Source organism: Varanus komodoensis, unplaced genomic scaffold, assembly GCF_004798865.1.
Source record: "Varanus komodoensis strain SLA01 unplaced genomic scaffold, ASM479886v1 scaffold7_1, whole genome shotgun sequence".
In the NCBI taxonomy this organism is placed as follows: Eukaryota; Metazoa; Chordata; class Lepidosauria; order Squamata; family Varanidae; genus Varanus; species Varanus komodoensis.
The window spans coordinates 4,689,997-4,709,291 of NW_025336479.1; the positions used below are offsets into that span (position 1 = coordinate 4,689,997).

General features: G+C 46.4%; 1 protein-coding gene across 4 annotated transcripts in view; it reads right to left on the minus strand.

Moving 5' to 3' along the window:
- Window positions 1-2,382: 2,382 nt before the first annotated feature.
- SEPTIN9 (septin 9) overlaps window positions 2,383-19,295 on the minus strand; it is a 238,280-nt gene continuing 221,367 nt past the window's right edge. For all 4 annotated transcript variants that reach the window (XM_044454011.1, XM_044454010.1, XM_044454013.1 and 1 more), the window contains 5 exons: window positions 11,810-11,927; window positions 10,853-10,948; window positions 9,166-9,262; window positions 5,850-5,901; window positions 2,383-5,319 (listed from right to left, as the gene is read on the minus strand). In XM_044454011.1, the coding sequence (XP_044309946.1) occupies window positions 5,181-5,319; window positions 5,850-5,901; window positions 9,166-9,262; window positions 10,853-10,948; window positions 11,810-11,927 (502 nt within the window). In that variant the 3' untranslated portion in view covers window positions 2,383-5,180. The remainder of the gene's footprint in view (window positions 5,320-5,849; window positions 5,902-9,165; window positions 9,263-10,852; window positions 10,949-11,809; window positions 11,928-19,295) is intronic.

Below are 19,295 nucleotides of genomic sequence, written 5' to 3' on the forward strand. Positions count from 1 at the left end.
AATATGAATTTTAGCATCTCCACTAGCTTTCAATTGACTGGGTGGCTTACTTTTAATAGTGCAGACATGTTCTTTGTCTTGAGTTTCTGAAAAAAGATGTGACTTAGATTGACACTTTTGGAACATGATTTGCAAATAACTGAAGTTAGAATACTCGGAATACTTAAGTGTTCTGCTTTGCACTGAATGGTGCACAGCTCATGTACCTTTCTGGGTCGTGGCCTCTTCTCGGTGGGACAGCTGCATTAGGGGAATGAAGGTGGAAGTCCCAGACAGCATTGCCAGCAATGGTGGTGAACCGATTTACAGTGCTTCACCCATCGAGGTCCAGGTAGGAGAGTGTGGCAGTCTGAAACATCCCGTACTCAGTCCGTGCTGGATGTGGCCATGCTCTGGATTCCTGAGCTGGGGATTCAGGTGGGGGACAAGCCTAGCACAACCTACAGAGCCAGTGAGCAGTGCCTCCTCCATTCTATGCCAGCACTAAGCTTACAGCCACCCCCACATCTCCCTCAGCACATGAAGAGCTTCACAGACTAAGGGCAAGCACACAGCGGAACTGAACTTTTGAGCAGATGCAAGGGCCAGAGGATACAAAGCAACAGAAAGCCATTACCTTCAGCTGCCAAAAAAACCCATCAGCCATTTCAACTTGAAGTGCCTTGCCCTTGTACATAAGAAGTAGGCCTGGTATATATTGCACTTCCCCTCCTGCCACCAGTAGCTGAACCCACTATTCAAGGATATGCTCAAATTGCAATCCTCATTTCAGGCAGCAATTTGTATCAAAGGTAAGCTGGCTTCTTAGGGTTGCCTTAGGTCTTTTGAGAGCATTTGCGATCATTAACAAGGAAGTGACAGATTTCAGACAGGTAGCTGTGTTAGTCTAGTGCAACAAAAGTAACTCAGTCTCATGGTACCTTTTAAAGCAGGGAAGGTCAATTTCCAGCCCACAGGCCTCATCTAGTCTGTGTTGGAGTTCAATTTAGCCCTGCTTCCAGGAGGGAGAATCACTTTACTATTTCCAGCCATAGATTGCACCTCAGATGGTCATGGCCAGGCTGGTAGAAGCATTATATTTAGTTTTCTAGGCAAGTTGCTTGTCCTTGGCCACTCCTTCCATGCAGCCATGTTACAATGTTGCCTGAGGTTCTGTAATTGCCAAATGGGCCCATGGGCCCCAGAGTTTGCCTAACTCTGGACAGTTGGCCATTCAAGGTGCCACAGGTTCATTTACTGTTCTTCTGAATCAAGAAGTCACGGATTAATGGTTCAGTTCGTATGTGCCAGGCAGGTTCTACAGAATGTCAATGAGGAATATACTAGCATCTTTTCGAAACTTCCTATGGAGTTATATCCTCTTCCTTTGCTTCAGGTCAAATGAGATTGCAAGTGTGAGATTATGTAGGAATATGGAATAATATGCAATTGCATTGTACTAGCGATGCCCAGCTTGGCCGATTCATTATTTAGCTCTGACGGCATACAAGGAGCCAAATGCAACCACATGAGTGGGAATCAAGGGAGCTGGGGCGGCTGGCTTCTCAGGTTTACAAATGTGGGATGTTCCCACATCTTTGCTGACCCTGAAATATCAGCAGGCGGTAATTGTGAGGTATGTTTCTCACTGTATGTAATCTGTCCTTTCTCGTCTTCAGATCTGGTGAACGTTACGATTAATGGCTTCATGACCTTGACACTCCACTGTGGCGGCATTAGACACCTATGTGTCAACCTCTGATCTGGCAGTTCTTCACTGCATTTCTCTAGCCTCCAACAAAGGAGGACTCTGCTTTCGTTCTTCTTTTTTTAAACTAATAAAGCCTTGCATTATTTGTGAACATGTATGTGCTGGAAACAATCTCTTCTATGGTATAATTTGAAAGCTGTTACACAGGGTTGGTGCTCTTTTGGTGACTGCCATCAAGGGTGGTTTTTTTTTTAAAGTTGAAGAAAATCTGAACTAATCACTATGCGCAAGACAAAGTGGTAGCCTTAAGTATTAAGGAGAAGGAAGGCAGGGGATATAAAATGTGCATCCATTCTACTCTGCCTCCCTCCCCCTGCATTTAACTGGGAACTTCAGCAGAAGCTGAAGCAGCTTTTGTATTAAAAAAGTTCCTAAAGATGAATGTCCAAAAGTGCCTTTGTGTTCTTGGGCAGTTTTCAACTCAGGGCCCCAAGCTTACATATATATGTAGGGTTGGATCCAGAAACTCATTCTGCAAGTAGAAGGATACTGGTGTGTGAAATGTGACTTCCATTTCCTTTCCTCTTCCTTTGCATAGCCCCCCCGCCCCCGCCAACATAAACCCTCCAAATCTCCCCCAGAGCATTTGGCCCGATACACTTTGATTATGAAAAAAATTCAACTTTCCTGACATTTTCCATTTGAAACATTTATTTTTGGGAAATACATATTAAACACTATTATTTATACAAAACTGGACTAATTTTGTCATAATGCATACAATCCTCAAAAAGTCATTTTTTAGACGTGGATGAATTTTTTGGTTTTATTCAGTAATCCCTCCCCTCCCACTCCAAAGTACAATATAAAAGGAGAATGTCATTTCTGTTTTGCTTTTGCTGGCTGAGATATTGGCAAGTAAGATATGATGCTTTTTTCCTGAAGTGTATTTAGGAAAAATGACATTCTCCATTTCATAGTCTTAAACACTTGAAATATATATATTTTAGTTAATACACAATTTTTATTTTGCTAAAATATAGCAAGTCAGCAAGTAAAAAAAATAATTTTCCTCAGCTTAACACAGCTCAGTTAAGTTTCCGCCGTTTTTGTTTTTAGTTTGGGAAGGACAACATAAATGTTAAAAGGGCGGTTTAGATTTACTTGCAGCACAAAATTTATGAGCGCCTCTGAATAAAGAATATTTGGAAGTTTATTCATCAGGACATGTATTACCAAACAAAACAGAACAAAATGTCTGATAATGTGGACTCATGAAAGAAAAACATTTGTCATGGGCAGGATGGAAGCAGCAAATGAGGTCATAGGAAGTCTTGAGTGCAGAACAGTTTCTATGGTATAACTAAGAAGACCTGCAAGAGGGAAAAGCTGGCCATCTGCAGGCATCGGACTGTGGCGTGTGAACATTCCTGTAAGGTGTTCATCCTGAGAGTGGGTCACAATGGGGCCTGAATGAACAGGAGGGAAATTGAAGATGGGCCTTGTATGAAAGCCCCGAGCCAACACACCCTTCCTTTTTTTGAGGGCTCCACAAGAGGCCAGTTTGGCTGGTGCTTTCTGAGCTGTGGTGAATCTACCAGTATGTGGCACCAAAAGAGCTGTTCTGCAGAGCTGACTACAAAGATTATTTCCTTCCAAAGAAGGGAAGGCTGGGATATATTGGCTCTCTGGATTAGATGGCATAAAGAAACAAGGGTTCTGTCTCTCTGATTTGGGTTTACAGTTAGCAACTGCGGGGTTTTTAATTCCTCCACTGTTATGGAGCAACTGCATCTGTTGCATCTTCAGAGGGCTCTCTCAACTACACTGGACCTTTGATCAAGAGCTGTATGTTGCAGAAGGCATGCAAAATCCTGGTCTCCGGTTTCCATGCAATACAGCTTTTCACAAGATGAACAACACGTACAGCATGTCTACATATGTACGCCTGGGAGTTTTAGCCTCACTTCAAAGGGTTACACACAGAAATTGCACACCAAGAAAAGCTAGACTATCCAGACCTAGAGCTTCTCTATACTCTCAAAGATGTTGGAAAGGTCAGCCTAATGATTCTAAGGACAAGACTCTTCTACATTGGCTTTGCATAAATGGTTTGAGCCTCTGTAACAGGCAAGCATACACTGAACATTTGAACAAAGTCTGAACGGATGAGTGTAATGGATTAACACATGCACTTCTGAGGAAGCAGCAGGGTTTGGGGTGCCAGCCCTGATGGAGGGGAATATTGCGAGGAAGAGGACTCCCCTTCTGAGATTCAGAGTGATCTACACTTACCAAGAGCAGCCTGTCTTTAATAGAATTGACATGATTTATCCCACAACTGGCCACTTCCTCTTTTCTAATGAGCAAAGTGGCTTCATGTTATTGCTGTTTTTTTTTTCAAGGAAAGGGGATAGAGATGAGACACACTGGAGTAAGAGTTGCCTAGTGCCGAGTGGAATGGTTACACATGGTCATAACTAATCTCTGGATCACTCTACCCTCATTATAAAAAGCCTTATCTAATCATTAAAAAAATCACCTGAAGTGGACGGAGTTTTACACAGACACACACACACACACGGAGGGAGGGAGGGAGGGAGGGAGGGAGGGAGAAGATATGCTAGCAAAGCAGATCCCTCCCACCTCAACATACGAAAGAGTAAACTTTTGGCACTAGGTAAATGAAAAAGCTCAGAAAGATTTCCTTAGACCTGAGCAACTGAAACAGGGAAGGCAGTAATGGGCTCCTCTCTAAGTTTCTCCTCCTCCTTGCATGCAGTAGGAAGATGCTGTGACACGTCCTATCTAGCATCCATCTGAACTTCTCACCAGGCCAAAATGAATAAAGTTGCTAAAGAAAGCTGCCATGTCCAGATGTGCCTCACTCTCTTCTCAGGGTGAGGCTTCATAAACAAGGTAAGGAATGGGAGACATCCCCTTTTCTCCTGACTGCAGCCTCACCCCGGACTCTATGGGTCTACATGAGGAACCTCCAGGCTTCTTCAGTAGGCAAGATGTCTGTGCAAGTACGATTCCATTCCAAGAGGGAAAAGCTCAGCTCCTGCTCCCTCAGCCTCAAGAGCCTAAGATTGCTACAATCAATGGGAGTTCCACCACTGAGCTCCAAGAAAAGTCGTGCTGACCCATCACAGAGGATGGCTACAACTGATGCTGAACATGAAACCAAGAAAACCTTCTCCTGTTGACATTAGCTGCAAACTCACCCCTCCCTTCTTGTCTACTGCTACACCTTAAAGGGAAGGACAGAAGAGATGTTTAACACCACAGAGACTGGAAAAGAGAGAGTACATTTATTAAAGGAAATACTGTTATTTGGTCAGTTAACATCAGCAGCGTGTGTATCATTGGCAGAAAGGAGAGAAGAACAGTGAAGCCCCAACGGAAGGCTTATATGATTTTTTTTAAAGAAGAGAGAAAGCAGAAGGGGGGAAAAGAGTAAATCGGGTCCTAACTCAGGTTTGGAGTGTTACATTTCATTGGCCACCAACTCCTCTTTGTCAGCTACACCATTGGAGAGCATATTCTGGCCTTCGTTCAAGCGTTTGACTCTGTAGGCTTCAAAATGGATGCTGCTGGTAATGTCCTTGATGTTTTGCATGTGTGTCCTAGAGGAAGGAGGAGAGAAGTCTATACTGAAAAAAGTGCAATGCAACTCTTGTGTTGCAAACAATAGCAACAGTAGTTGGATACTATAAGGTAACAAAGAAGAACACTTGCACAACTTCAAAGCTCAAGATCCCACAAACACAAGAGCCCAGATTTATCTCTGGTACCTCCAGTAGCTGAGAACGACCTTTATTGGAGACTGTAGGTGGAACTGAGGAAGACTGGCCAACAGAATAACTCAGTGGAAGGTCAGCTGCTTCTCTCAATTCCTTCTTCCCTCTAGGCAGGCCTGGCTGGCCTGGGAAAGCATGGCCGTGTCAGCTCCTCTCACTCAAATGTCACTCTGAGCTGCTTTTACCAGCTATGACAAAAGCAAGGATGTTGCAGTGGCTTCAGTGTTACTTCCAATGCACTATTACATGCATTCATATCCAAGACTAAGTTCTTGCTTCAACTCCAGAAGTAAGAACTGGGACTGAATTGAATGATCCCTTCCCACCAACTTTCCTCCTGGCAAAGTGCTACCAACCTGATCAGAAGATCCCGCAAGTAAGCAAACTCGCAGTGCGTCGTATTCTCAACTGTAAAAGCAAGACACGGTACTGGATGTTAGTTAGCATAAAAGTAAAATTACAGAGCGAGGCAGGATTCCAAAACTCACACTAATTCACAAAGATGGCTGAAGCATAGTTTGGACAGCCTCCCTGGCCCACCCACCAGAAAACAGCTGCCTTGTCCCTGAAGCATCTCATTCTGTTAAGTCAGAACAGGCTCCTCCATCATAGTACCCCTGCAGAGGTGCTGGGCAACTTTGACTGCATGGTTGGAGCTGATGGTGGTTGAAAAAATCCGGAGGGCTGAGAGAAGGCTACATGTGAATATCAGATGTAGCTCTTCAGAAAGTTCCCCAATGGCATTATATGCCTTGCCTAGAGGAAAGCCATATTTACTCTCTCCCACCTCCTATAAACAGTCAGGAAGTGCCATCTCTCAGAGAATCTATTAAGCACCTGCCTTCTGATGGCCTTGCTGTTTTTATGAGTTACTAAAGACTGGCCACAGGGGGGAAGCAGAAGGCTTAAAATGAACCAACTGTTTTCTTACAGAAATCCTAGTTGAGATAAGCAATTCCTCTAAGGAGTTAAAACAATCACAATTCAGAGAAACCTATATAACCAGAAAAGCAGCACCAAAATTAAAGTAGCTTGTATTAGAAAAGGGTTAGTGAGAAGAGAACGGGTCATTTGATGGTGCAGGCAGTAAGAGGCCAGTGTGAGGGAAGACATAAACTGCCTCAGATATTTCCAGTGGGATGCCAGTGAATTATGTGGACTCCGTTGCTCCAGTGGTCCCTGTGTGTCTAAAACGCACAGATATAACATGATACTGGAAACAATTTTCTGTAGGATACCTAGGTTAAAGGAACAGAATGAGCATGGCCAGCAGCATCTCCTCTCTCCACACACTTCTTATTGAAGTGGTTATTTGTGTAATTCCATTTACAGACTAGTATATTTTCCATGTCTCCAGAAAGCAAAGAGCAACAGATAGGCAAGAAACTGAATTAAAGGCAGACTGAGGGCAAAATTGGGGATTTATTTTATTTCCTGGCTGGTACTCCCTGACATACAAAGAGGTGTACACGAAGACGAGACAGCCATTTTCAGTTATGCATTTCTGTCTACAGAATGGCAGGAAAAAAGAGCCATGAGGCCATTTCTTTCACATGTGCTGGAAAACGGCACATCACTGAAACAAGAAAGACCCTTTTTCACATGTGATCCTGAATCGATGCTGGGCAGCATCAACCGCTCCCCAGAAAGGAGGCCTCTGAACACCAAGTCAAGCCAGTTGCCTGCTCCAGCCCTTTGGCCCAGAAATCTGTCATGAGCGACTATTTTAACACTACCACATTCTGCTGACTAACATGATTTAAAAAACGCAAACACAAACTGCCTAAAACTGATGTATCGACAGAGAGAGAAAAGCAGCCAAAGACAGGAGAAGGGGCAAACTCAATGAAGTAAACACCCATGCTGTCGAAAGTGAATTGCTATCTCCCTGACAGCCCTCTATCTGCTAGTCCTGGTTACTGTAACACACATGTCTCTGGACATCTTTCCATGTTGTCAAGCAGGATGCAACGCTATCAGGATCCAAGAATTCAGGGCAAGTATGCGTGCTCATGCACAGTTCCATCTTTAAGGTTCAGAAGCTGATTCATGGGAAAGATCAAGCAAGTGCTGGTAGCTGCAAACAAATAATGTTACTTGACTCTATGTTTTAGGCTGCTAGCGTCCTTCACAATTGCTGATACAGAGGACTGGATAAATGCAGGGATGGCACTGATGGGTCGTGGGGCCCCCCCTCCATATTATCCCTTTTGCTCCCACAGATTTCAGTTGCGATATAAAATGTCCTATATAGCAGCATTCATTTGCTTGGTGCTTTACAGAAGGTAAGAGGAAAATGGAGGGAAAGGTTTCAGTGCCTTATCTTTGGGCTGAGCTACAGCATGACATGGAAACTCTTACTTAAAGAGAAGTAAGTAAAATCAATTGCCTGTTGTCTTTCACACGTGTTGGTGCAATCCTGAGTTGCATTTGCCTTCCTGCTCCTCTCTTCCAGCATTTTCTGTGGTGCTGCAGTTTCTAGCAGGAGCATCTTGTTTTCTTACTCTGGATCTGTGTCTGATAGGCCATAAAGTGAGACTAATGCTTTGAAGAAATTTCAGGAGGATTCTTCACTTCAAAGCAGAGAAGGGCCTCTTTCTTCTGGCAGGTCTAGGATAGGCTAAGACTTTACACCTCTCCTTTTAGCATCCTGTATTTTTGTAGGCACTGGTCAACATCTGGAGGGCCACATGACTCCCATCTGCCCTCACCATGGTTCAAGCTCACTAGGGCTGAGGAACAAAACATTTGGATGGCCACATTTTGCCATCTCCTGGTCTACAACTTCCCCATAAAGGGAAAGTGTCTAGATGGAAAATGAAGAATGAACACAAAGACAATGGAACATCCTGGGCAAGCAGAAAATCCTGCTTACTTCTTCCTACACCTGCAGTCCCTGCTGAAACCACTGGCTGTACTATTTAGTTCTATTCTGTCTGGTGGAAGAAAAAGGCCATCTGCAACTTGGCTCCAAATCCTTACGCATGCAGTCCTCCAACAACAGCTGAGGCATACCCTTTGGCTCCAGGAGACCAAAAGGGATTCCTCTTCACTTTCCCAGTCAGACATGTTTGTGAGTAACTTAAACCACAGAAGTGGATTCCTATTCTGGGAAAGTTCTCATTCTGTGCAGCAGAGGGCAGCAAACCACACTTCCATACAATAGGTGATGCATGTAAGTAGTGATGTGTGAGGAATCCAGTAAGGGCATGAAAATCCAAAGGTTTCACAATTATGCCCCTGGGATTCGGGTTTGCCAACCATGTCCTGGTGCTAACTTGCTTATGCTGCAAATCAGCCAATATTATGGACACTGCACTATATCCATGTGCTTTTTGGCTTTCCCTTTGTATAAAATACAACCATTTGCGAAAATAGCATGCGTTTGAAAACATCTATGCAATCTGTGCAAATTTGCGTTGCTTTTTTTCTTAAAGAAACAGACAAACTGCAGTCCCTCTGAGAAATGGAGGTCCATGTGGGGAAAAGCCTGACTCAGCTAACTTGTTATAATTGGTTCAGAAGAGGGAGGAAGTCTCCAGAATGCACAGAAGCCAGTGTCAGCCCATCCCTACACAGAACTGTCATCATCTTTGCAGATTTAAATGCTCCTTTGGCATCCTGAAACCCGGGTGATGGTGAGGAGCAACAATTAAGAGTGAGACTTCTTACCTTCAATTGTGCCCCACTTAGTCTTCCTTCCCAGAATTCGCCTTCCATTAATCTGGTATTCCTGGTCACTTCCCACCACAGCAAATGGAATCATTTCCTACAGTTAAATTGCAAACTGTCAGAAACAGGGGCTCATGCAATTCAAGTCCCTTCAATCAAAGTCGTATTAAAAGCTGGAAATGAATGGCTTTACTTTCTCTTATCCCTCTCCTCTTATTCTTGAGACTTCTGGCAATCTTCTGCAGCATGTCTGTCAAGCAACTCCCCGAGTATTGGGGTGAATGAAACCCCAGAAGCTAAGAAGCTATTCCTGAACTAGGCTCACTTTTTCAAGGACTGGCTTTTCCTTTGCAAATGTTCAGGAGAGATGAGGAATTCGCAGACTTTCACTGTGCATTCTTTTCCAAGGCAATGCATACAGAATATGGCAGGAAGGCTGTTAACAAGGTCCAGGCGTTATGAACACATGGCCCCACTCCTTTCTCACCTGCAGTAGAGAGTTGCTTCCAGGACCAATTTAAAATGCTTCTTTCAACCTGTTGTTGTTGTTGTTAGTATCGCGACCCCATGGACAACATTCCTCCAGGTCTTCCTGTTCTCCACCATCCCCCGGAGTCCACTTAAGCTCATGTTTCAACCTATAAAGCCCTATAGGTTTATAGTTCCAAACCTTGGAACTTCATTACTTAAACAAATGCCTTTCCCCATATATACCTGCTTTCCTATACCCTAAGAACACCAGAAGAGGCCCTTTTCTGAAGGCCCCTCAATCTGTAGCCCAAAGCGTGATCCAATTTGTAGAATATTCTCCTGAGAGTCTTATCTGGGGGCCAATTTAATGTCTGTTTAAGACAAGGGCAAGACAGATCTACTTTCCCAGACCTGGGTGTCAACATTAGCTTCTTGATTATTACTTGATTGATATCCCATCTTTTCTCCCCAATGAGCTCAGTGTTTACAAAAGTCTCCTGCCTGTTCTCAATCTTATCCCCACAACAACAGCCCTGTATGGTAGGTTGGACTGAGGGTCTGTGGATGGCCCAAAGTCACCCAGTTGGCTCAATGACTGAGTCCCAGACCCATGCCCTTAACCACTACACCACACTGGCTCTCTTAATGATGGCACTGGCTTTTAGATGATTTATTGCCTTTTAGAGGTGCTTGCATGTTCTCTCCCTTTAAACTTAATTTGGATTTTACTGCTAATTGCTATATTCTTATTGCTGAGTTTTGTTTTAGAGCTAACTTTCTTGCTTAAAGACAGGGTCAGTCCAAGGCATTTTGCTGCTTGAAGGGCGCTGATATGCTGCAGCCAGCCCTCTCTGTCCACACACAGAAGCTGCAACGGACTCTTAGTTCCATGCCGGCAACTGCGCAGCATCCACAGTGCACCTGTGGCCAGCAGGCGGGGTGCAGGGCTGGCTGCAGGACACACCGAGTTCGGTCCTCCCAGCATGTTACTGGCGCTTCCTGCCTCAGCACCATCTGCTGCCCAAGATGGCTATTTAACTTTCCCTAGTGGTAGGACTAGGCCAGCTTAGAAAATGTATTTTTAAAGCTGACTAATGAATAAGTAAAATGCATCCTTATCATGTGAGGAGGATGCTTTAGGCTCAGGCCAAAAGCCTGACTGGAAGCCTTTGAGCACACGTGAGTGGGTGGGTGGCAAGCAACTCTCTTCACTTACTCTAAACTTTTCATTTATTAGTCGGTCTTCAGAGTCTTCATCAAACTGTTTCTGGGGATACACATCAATGCCATTGGCAAGGAGATCTGCTGTGATCTAAGGACAAAGAAGACAGGGGACATAACAGTTGTGTTATTCGATGGAAATGCCACCAAAAGGCCCTTATTGAAAGAGCTTTCCCAGGAGCGCTTGATCTGGAGTAGCAACATCTTGCATGGCCAAATCCCGCATTGCCCATGGCTGGTCCCAGAATCTGCTATACGGCACATGATGTACTACCCTTGCTAAGGTCTGGGCCTGGCAAGGGTCTGGGCGGGAGACTGATTCAGAAAACTACACACAGTGCCTTGCTTTTAAAGGCAATATTGGGCAGGGCAGGGCAGGGCAAAACAACAAAACAAAACAGTGGCCTAGACTCATTTGGTCCATCTCCTTGTCTCCTGCTTTTAAATGCAGCCCCACACAGTGGCTGCACAGTGGTCCTCCACTGCTGCCTTCGGGCTGCCTGCGCCATCCTGCAAAGGCACCCATGACAGAGAACTGGTGCTTCGAGTTTGCCTGCAAAGGGAAACGCCACTGTCTTGCAACTACTGGGTCAAACAAGACACAGTGGAAGACAGAAGGGTGGGAATCTGAAGCGGGAGCAGAGCGGAGCATACGCTTCTCCAGTTACCGGTTGCCAGAGGCCCTGTTCTGAAGCACACCTGAAGGAAGGTCTGCAAAAGGAGAAAGAATTAAGACCAGGAACTGCATTTACTTCCCTCTCCCTGAGGAGCAGGGAAGCCAAAAGAAACACCTGCTCGGAGAGTGATGAACGCTTTCCTCTCACCACGCAGCACCGCTCTGAGCTGGGACCCAAGGAATGCGCTGGGCTCCTGGCCAGCGACTGGGTTCAGTCAAGTGTGTGGGGAAGACGCTGCAAGGAGGCCAGCAAGGTCAGGGGGCCCCACCCCTTACCCTCTGCTTGAAGTAGTCCCTCTCCTCCAGTGTTAACGTGTCCGCCTTGGCGATAACAGGCACAATGTTGACCACTTTGCTCAAGCGCCTCATGAATTCGATGTCCAGAGGCCGGAGGCTAAAAGAAAGAAGAGCAGGCTGCTTAAAGGGAAAGAAGACCGGCGCCGTCGAAGTAGACCTGGCGTCGCGCTTTCTGAATGGCTGCGCTGTTGAAATAAGACTGCAATTCAGCAAGGAAGCGACTTGGCTCCCTGTACTCCGCTCAGGCTCTCCTGAGCAAGAATATAAATGCAGGTGCCCACAGCTCCGCTCCAACTCACGGGACTCCTCCGTCTTGCTCATCCCAAGTCACTGACTGTCAGCCTTTTTCCAGGCAGATTCCAAAGTGCTGGTTACGAGCTCTGAGTCCTACCCCGCTTGGGACTGGACTACATAAAAGACCACCTCCTTGTCACATCTAAGCCCGCCAGAATTTTAAGATCAGGCACTGCCGACATGTGCGCCTTCTTGGGGGCTGCTCCCAAGTGGCTTGGGGGCTTTGCCACACCTGGCACCTTCTCTCCTGTCCTGCTGATAGGCAAAGAGGTCTTTATTCCAGCAGGCCTTTGGTTTGGAAGCTGGCTTGTTTGATGGAAGCTGTTTTATTTCGTCTATTATTGTGGGGGTTTTAAATGGCCCTTTCAGTGTATTTGAAAGGGGCACGGGGGAGGGGCCCTGCGGCCTTCAAAGCGCCGGCGGCGCCCGGGCCAGCCTCCAGGAGCCACGCGGGATGAGCGGCCACCCCACCGCGGTGGTGGGATACTTGATGCGGCCCAGCCTCACCCAGACTCTACTTCCAGCGGCCCCCAGGGAAGTTGAGTTTGAGACCCCTGCCCTTAACGGCTTGGGACCTGGTTATCTAAAGGAACGCTTGCGTCCATATATGCCCTCCCGCCCCTTGAGATTGGCGACAGATGCCCTTCTCCGGGAACCCTCCGTGAAGGAAATTAGGAGGGTGAGTACCTGGAGGAGGGCCTTCTCTGCAGTGGCACCCAACCTATGGAATGCGCTCCCCAGAGGGGTCCGCCTGGCGCCGTCGTTATTTGTTTTTCGGCACCAGGCTAAGACCTTTTCATTTAAAACTTATTTTAATTATTAATTTATTATGTATTTATAGGATTTTAAATTTTTAAGCTGAGATGTTACTGGGCTTTTTAATCTTTATTGTATTAAGTGTTATTTATATGTTTTTAATTATGTTGTGAGCCGCCCCGAGGCTTTGTTGTGATGGGGGCAGCATAGAAATGGTTTAAATAAAGAAAGAAAGAAATACTTGGGCTGTGGAATGACACCCCCTCCCACTGCTCAGGAGACCTACATGGTGGGCTTTTCATACCAGATGAAGACCTCTTTATTTTCAGGCTTGTTCGTTTCTCAGTTTATCTTAAAATGTTTTCACTGTGTTTTGGAATATCCCCTGCTATTGATTTTTACTCGTGTTTCATTCTGCTTCATTCTTTAAAGCTTTTAAAACTGTTATGCTTTATCATGCTGTGCTGTGGGTTGCAATTTTGGTGAAGCAACCTGAGAGGTATGGCTATTGAGCAATACAGAAATGTAGTGCGTCATCGCCATCGCCATCGCCATCACCAACATGTGGAAGTAGATATTTGCTGTATGAGCTTTAAGCACTGTTCCTGGAGGCAAAAAGGTATTGCTGATGTGTGTTCAGACTGCATGTACATTCGGCACACAAGACACAGATACACACTGTTGGCTATGTAGGAGTGATAGCAGAAATAAGAAAAATCAACTTATGTGAAGCACCCTACTGTCTAGGCATCAGCAAAAACAGAAGGGCCAAGAATTTCAGCTCAAACAGCCTTCCTAATTAGAGGTTTTATTTGCCAATGAATACAATGCCAAATGTTTAGCCAACCAAAAGTGCATTCTCCCCCTTACCCAACCCTGCTACTTCCAAAATAACTTGGCTGGGCCTGGCAGTTGATAGGGAGTAGCCATTCCAGACCAATGACCCACAAAAGGAAAATTTGTTTTTTCAAAAACAAGTCGTTTCATAGCCCCAAAGAACTAATGCTTTGCTTTGCAAGAAGAAGCTCATTAAGATGAGGGATGGAGGAGAATTTCATGTGATGCATTTTTTAAAGCAAGCCAACATAATCTGCTCTCTTTGGACTAATGCAGAGATCAGAACCCTAGTTCTCTTTCAGATCATGCACATCTCTGAATGTCGTGATACATGGTTTATTTCTGAGCCAGAAGGCACAACTATGCCCCCACAAAACACCCCCAAAACCAATGTGCAAATTCTGATAGGATTTTCTTTGCCTTTTCTTGGCGTGCAGGGCCTCCACACACAATCAGGCACACTTTGCCAAAGGAGAAGATGCCGCTAGTAGTAGAACACAGGCTGTTTGAACAGAGACACAAGTGGAAAATGACAGTGCCAGATGATACTTCCAAAGGGGTACATGGGGAAGCCAGAGGGGGACTTGGAGAGCAGAGAGTGTACGAGCTGAGAGACTGTGCTCAACAGCAAAGGCAGGCGGGTGCGTATTTGCGTTCTGACTTCAGCCTGCCATATGAGGGCAATTGTGGAATACCAGAGGGAAAGATGCCAAACATGTGACATGAGCTGTTTATTGAGATGCACCACATTAGAGAGAGATCTTAGTCATGTTTAAAAAAAATCTTACAGGCTACTGCTGCCTGATATACATCAATCTGACTGTATGGGTTTTAATGGCTGATATAGAGTCCATTCCAGTTACTGGTTTTTAGATGTTTTGCTGCATGTTGTATTTTATGCTAATTGTCAATTGCCACCTTGAAAATGATTGCATTGAAAGGTGGGCTGGAATCGTCTCAATACAATCAGTAACTGAAAAGGAAGAAAACTCCTTGGTTCCATCCAACCACCTCCTGTGGTTGAACAATCACAAGCCTTCCCTAGGAAGCCTCAGAACTGTGTGAGGCCATGGAAGGTGGAAAACCAGGGGCCTCTACAAACTGAATCCTCCACCCCCATGCTTGCAGGAGAGGAATGGGGGTTAGTCACAACAGCCCCCGATCCCTGACTCTGACTGTGCTTCCCTCCTGGTGCCATGGAGTAGCTCCAGTAATGCAAGGCAGTGTGGCGAGATGCCTGGGGCACCTGTGTGTGAGAGAAAGACTGAGAGAGACTGAGAGGAACGATCAACTAAGGGGAAAAAACAGTTCCTTCCCCTTGAGTTACCACAAAGGGCTGTGTAGTGAAAGGCTGGCTCTGGGTCCAAGAACACACAGCAGGTGCAGCCATCTGCTACAGGTTTCTCTTACGCACTGGAGCCCTTGGGTGACTGAACCAGGCTTGGCAGAAAAAATGGGGAGGCTGCCTCCCCTGGCTGACAAAAGGACTTGGAGGGTGATTGCACTCCCACCCCATGACCTGTTCAGCAGCAGAGAGCCCCGACTGAGAAGACGGCTGAGTGCTCCTGGGACTGCCATGGGTTCCTGCTTCTGCTGCTTGTGTTACTCACTCACTCTCCTCTTAAGCCCCAGGGCAGGAGTGGCCCTGTTTGTGGCCCTCCAAATGTTTGGCTCGTAATTCCCAGCATCCCTCACCATTGGCTTAGGATGGACAGACAACATCTAAATGTCATGATGTGTTGTTTTATATTGTTTAAATAATTGAGGTTCTACATTGTAATTGTACATTGTGTAAGCCATCCTGAGTGCTTGGCAGAAGGACGGGATATAAATGCTTGTAATAAACAAACAAACAAACATCTGGCCAGAGGAGTTCTGCTGGCCACTGGCTCCAGTGCAGCAGCTGGAGGGGGTCAGACAGGCCCACTGGAGAAAATCTCCTCAACTCCTGAATCAGCTCTTGTGACAAAGACAGAACATGTTCTGAGCCAGTCCCCCACCCCCCACAAACACACACAAACAAGCAAAACCCAGCTAGATGTCTTTGGAGGTGTCCTGCATCACTTGCACAAGGAACATTTCCACAGAAGCTGTGCAGAAGCTGCTACTGTGGGACTAGTTTCATCACAAGTTAGTTCTTCTATTAGGAAGGCGTGCGCAGGGACACCCCAGTGACACCCAATGAGCTGTTTTTTCACAGCCTGTACTGAGGAAAGGAGGGAGTGTTGTCTTGGCAACAGCAGTGCATGTTGCTCTTGCCACAAAAAGCTACCAGAACTTTGCCTCCACCATCCACCACACAGCTCGCATAAGCTCCCAGCATGAGCAGCCGGACAGAGCGCTTCTCATCTCTGGACCACAGGGCAGCTTCCATTTATGTGTTTTCTCTGAAAGTAGTGACTGCTACCAAAGCACTCAGGAAAGACCTATCTTAAGGTAGAGTGCAAGGCATCCTGCACCTACAGTGCTGAGCACCTTTGCCGTAAGGTGCAGCTGGCAGCCGGGCTGCTGCTCCTGATGCCCGCTGTGGATCAGCCTCCACGAGAGATGGCAGCTCTGCCCAGGTGAACAGTGCACCTGAGCAGTGCATGGGGCTGAGGGCTGTGCATGCATGCCCTGTCCCCTGAATTCCTGCCTACGCCTGTCCCTCCCCGAAGCCTTGGTCCCCAGCCCTGCTGCTCTGACCACCAAGACCGGAAGGCGAGTGCTACACGTCCCAGTCGCGATGAGGATTCTGCTCGCCCTTGAGTGAATGTGCGAAGAGCAGCCCTTCAGACTGCCTTGCTCCACACGGAGTGGTTGCGGGCTGAGAGAGGAGATGAAGTTCCCAGGGGCTTGGGGAGTGCTGCCTTCCCACACGGCCCTGCCCCACTCACCACGCAGGCAAAGGCTTCTAACCCTGCTTAGAGCAAGGACAGGAAACTTGTTGCACTCGGGATGCTTTGGATAACCACTCCCATTATCCCTGCCATTTGCCATGCTAGCTGGAGCTGAAGGGAGTTGTTGTCCAGGGCATGTGGAGGGCTCCAGGTTGCCTACCCCTGAACTAGGGTATCTCACAATGCCGTTTGGAATCCCAAAATGGCTTTCTGGGGGTGGCTTACACCTTATGTTTGGTCAGGTCCAAGAATACAGAGGGAACTAGCTGGGGCAGCTTAGCTGGGCACAGGTCAGATTGGCCCTTCCTGTATTTTCACTGTCAGCTCAGCTAATGAACCTTATATCTGAACCAAAATGTACAACACACACACATTGTGGGGGGGGGGGGCGGGGACTGGGAATGCACAAATGGAACTGTTGAGTTAGGAGTTCATAGCCTCTTTTCAGACCAAAGGAGGATTTTCCAGATGTCAGAACAGAACCTGATGGTGAATTTATAGGATGGTGAATGCTTTCAGTATGACTGCTTTGGCCAACACTTCGCCATACTCCAGCACATAACAGTTTTTAAAACATGAGTTTTACTAGACTGTTGCAAAAAAGGCAGGAATATCAGCTTTGTTTCAAAGCTGGTCAGAAGGTCTATGCTGACAAGACCGGGTGGCTGGGGGAGGGGGGAGCATGGCTTTGCTCCAAGAGGATGGGGAAGTCACCAAGTGATTTACACCAAGTTTTACTTTAGAAAACTAGAACAGGAGCAGCTTTCCACAAACTCTTAACGTTCCTTCTGAAATAGAAGCAAGCAAGCAACTCAGCCATCAAACTGGGATTGTAACGAGGTTGGACAATAGCTCTGGCTTACAGGTTGGAGCAAGGGTTTCAAATGGCTTGTAAAAGCCACTTGGAGCTTGCCTGGCTCAGTACATGATAAATATTTATGACTACTGAGAGAGAGAGAGAGAGAGAGAGAGAGAGAGACTTCAGTCGAATTGAATTTAATCCAAATTCCATCAGCCCAGAAAGCAATGTTCATTGCAACCTGGTCTCCGTGTCCCAAAGTAATGGAAGCTCGATGTATAATATGCTAATACAGGCAGTGTATGAAAAATGCATGTGTTGTACAGAGAGGGTGCCGAGACCCACGGGTGTCTTAAGGAGAAACCAAAGACATCTTTGGAGCTTGTTCGCATGGTAGAGGGGATGTGTGTGAAAACCTGTATGGCTTTTTGATTATAATCCACTGACCATCTCTGCTCTTTCCGTGTAACAGTTTCCTGACTGGTGAAGACCCACTGAATCTTTTCGGGTTTATAGACGTTACAATAAATCAGTGCTCACACATTCTCATGACTCTCCTGACAGCTCTGAAGGCTAGACGCTTTTAGTTTTGAAGCGTGACACCCTGTGAACTCTACATATGGTACCAGATTATGGAATATGCAGTGTTAACCTTGGTCATGTGTTGTTCAAGTGAAGAACATGCACTTCTCACACTTCAGGGAAGGAAACAGAATGAGGATCTGGTTGCGGTTTGGTGCTTAACAGAACAGCTAAGCACACCAAATAAAAACAAGGCTCATAGCAGGGGTCAACACAAGGCTACCTCTGAGCATGCGCTGTGTGCATACATGCCCATGTACACATGGTGGTATGTATGTATGTATGTATGTATTTATACCCCACCTTTTTCCTGCAAGAAACCCAAGGTGGCTCACATAATTCTCCTCCTCTCCATTTGATCCTATATTTTCCATTTTATCACAATTAACCTCTAAAGTTGGGCTAAGAGTCAGTGCCTGGCTCAGAGTTACTCAGTGGGTGTCATGCCTGAGAGAGGACCAGAATCCAGATCTCTTGAGTCCCAGTCTGACACTCTAGCTCATGGGTCCTCAAACTAAGGCCCATGGGCCGGATCCAGCTCACCATGCCCATTTAACCGGCCTGCCCCAGAGGTTTTGCACTCGCCACGTACGTGCACGGGCATGCATGGGCGCGCAGCTTGCTTGCAAGGAGGTTGTTTTGGACTCACTCGGAGAAAACGATCTCCTCGCGAGCAAGCCGGCACCTTGCCCCATGCACCCCCCCTCCCTGCCTCGCCTTGCATGTGCACCCCACCCCCTCACCGGCCTGTGCCCCCCCCTGCCAGCACCACCTTGGTGGCCTGTGCCCACCGCTGGCACCGGTCAACTGGCCCCCTGTTGAAAAAGTTTGAGGACCCCTGCTCTTACTACTATACCACACTTTCAGTTCCCATTACACTCAGAAGTGTGTTACAGCTGTTAGACTGTTGATGAGGAACTTGACCACGACCGAGCCCTTGCTCATTAAGTTAAATTCACAAAAAATGACAAGAGAAAGGTGAAAGAATACTACAGAGAGGCAAAATTTCTTATGACTATTTTTCTTCCTATTATTAGTAATATTTTTATTCCTATACTGCCTAATAGCCTCAGCAGGTACAAAACCTTGATGGAGATCTCACACCCTATAAAGCTCGATAAGGCTCAGAAGCACAGAATGCATACACAAGCAGCCTATGTCTTCATACGCTCAAGGCGACTTAAACATCCTTGGGAGGGTATGGGGCGCTGGAGGTGGGGGGAACTCAGAGGAGCTGTAAAGACGGGAAACCATAAAAATGCACAAGCTGGGTTAACCCTGGCTCATCTGTCCGTCTGTCTGTCTTTCCTTCCTTCCT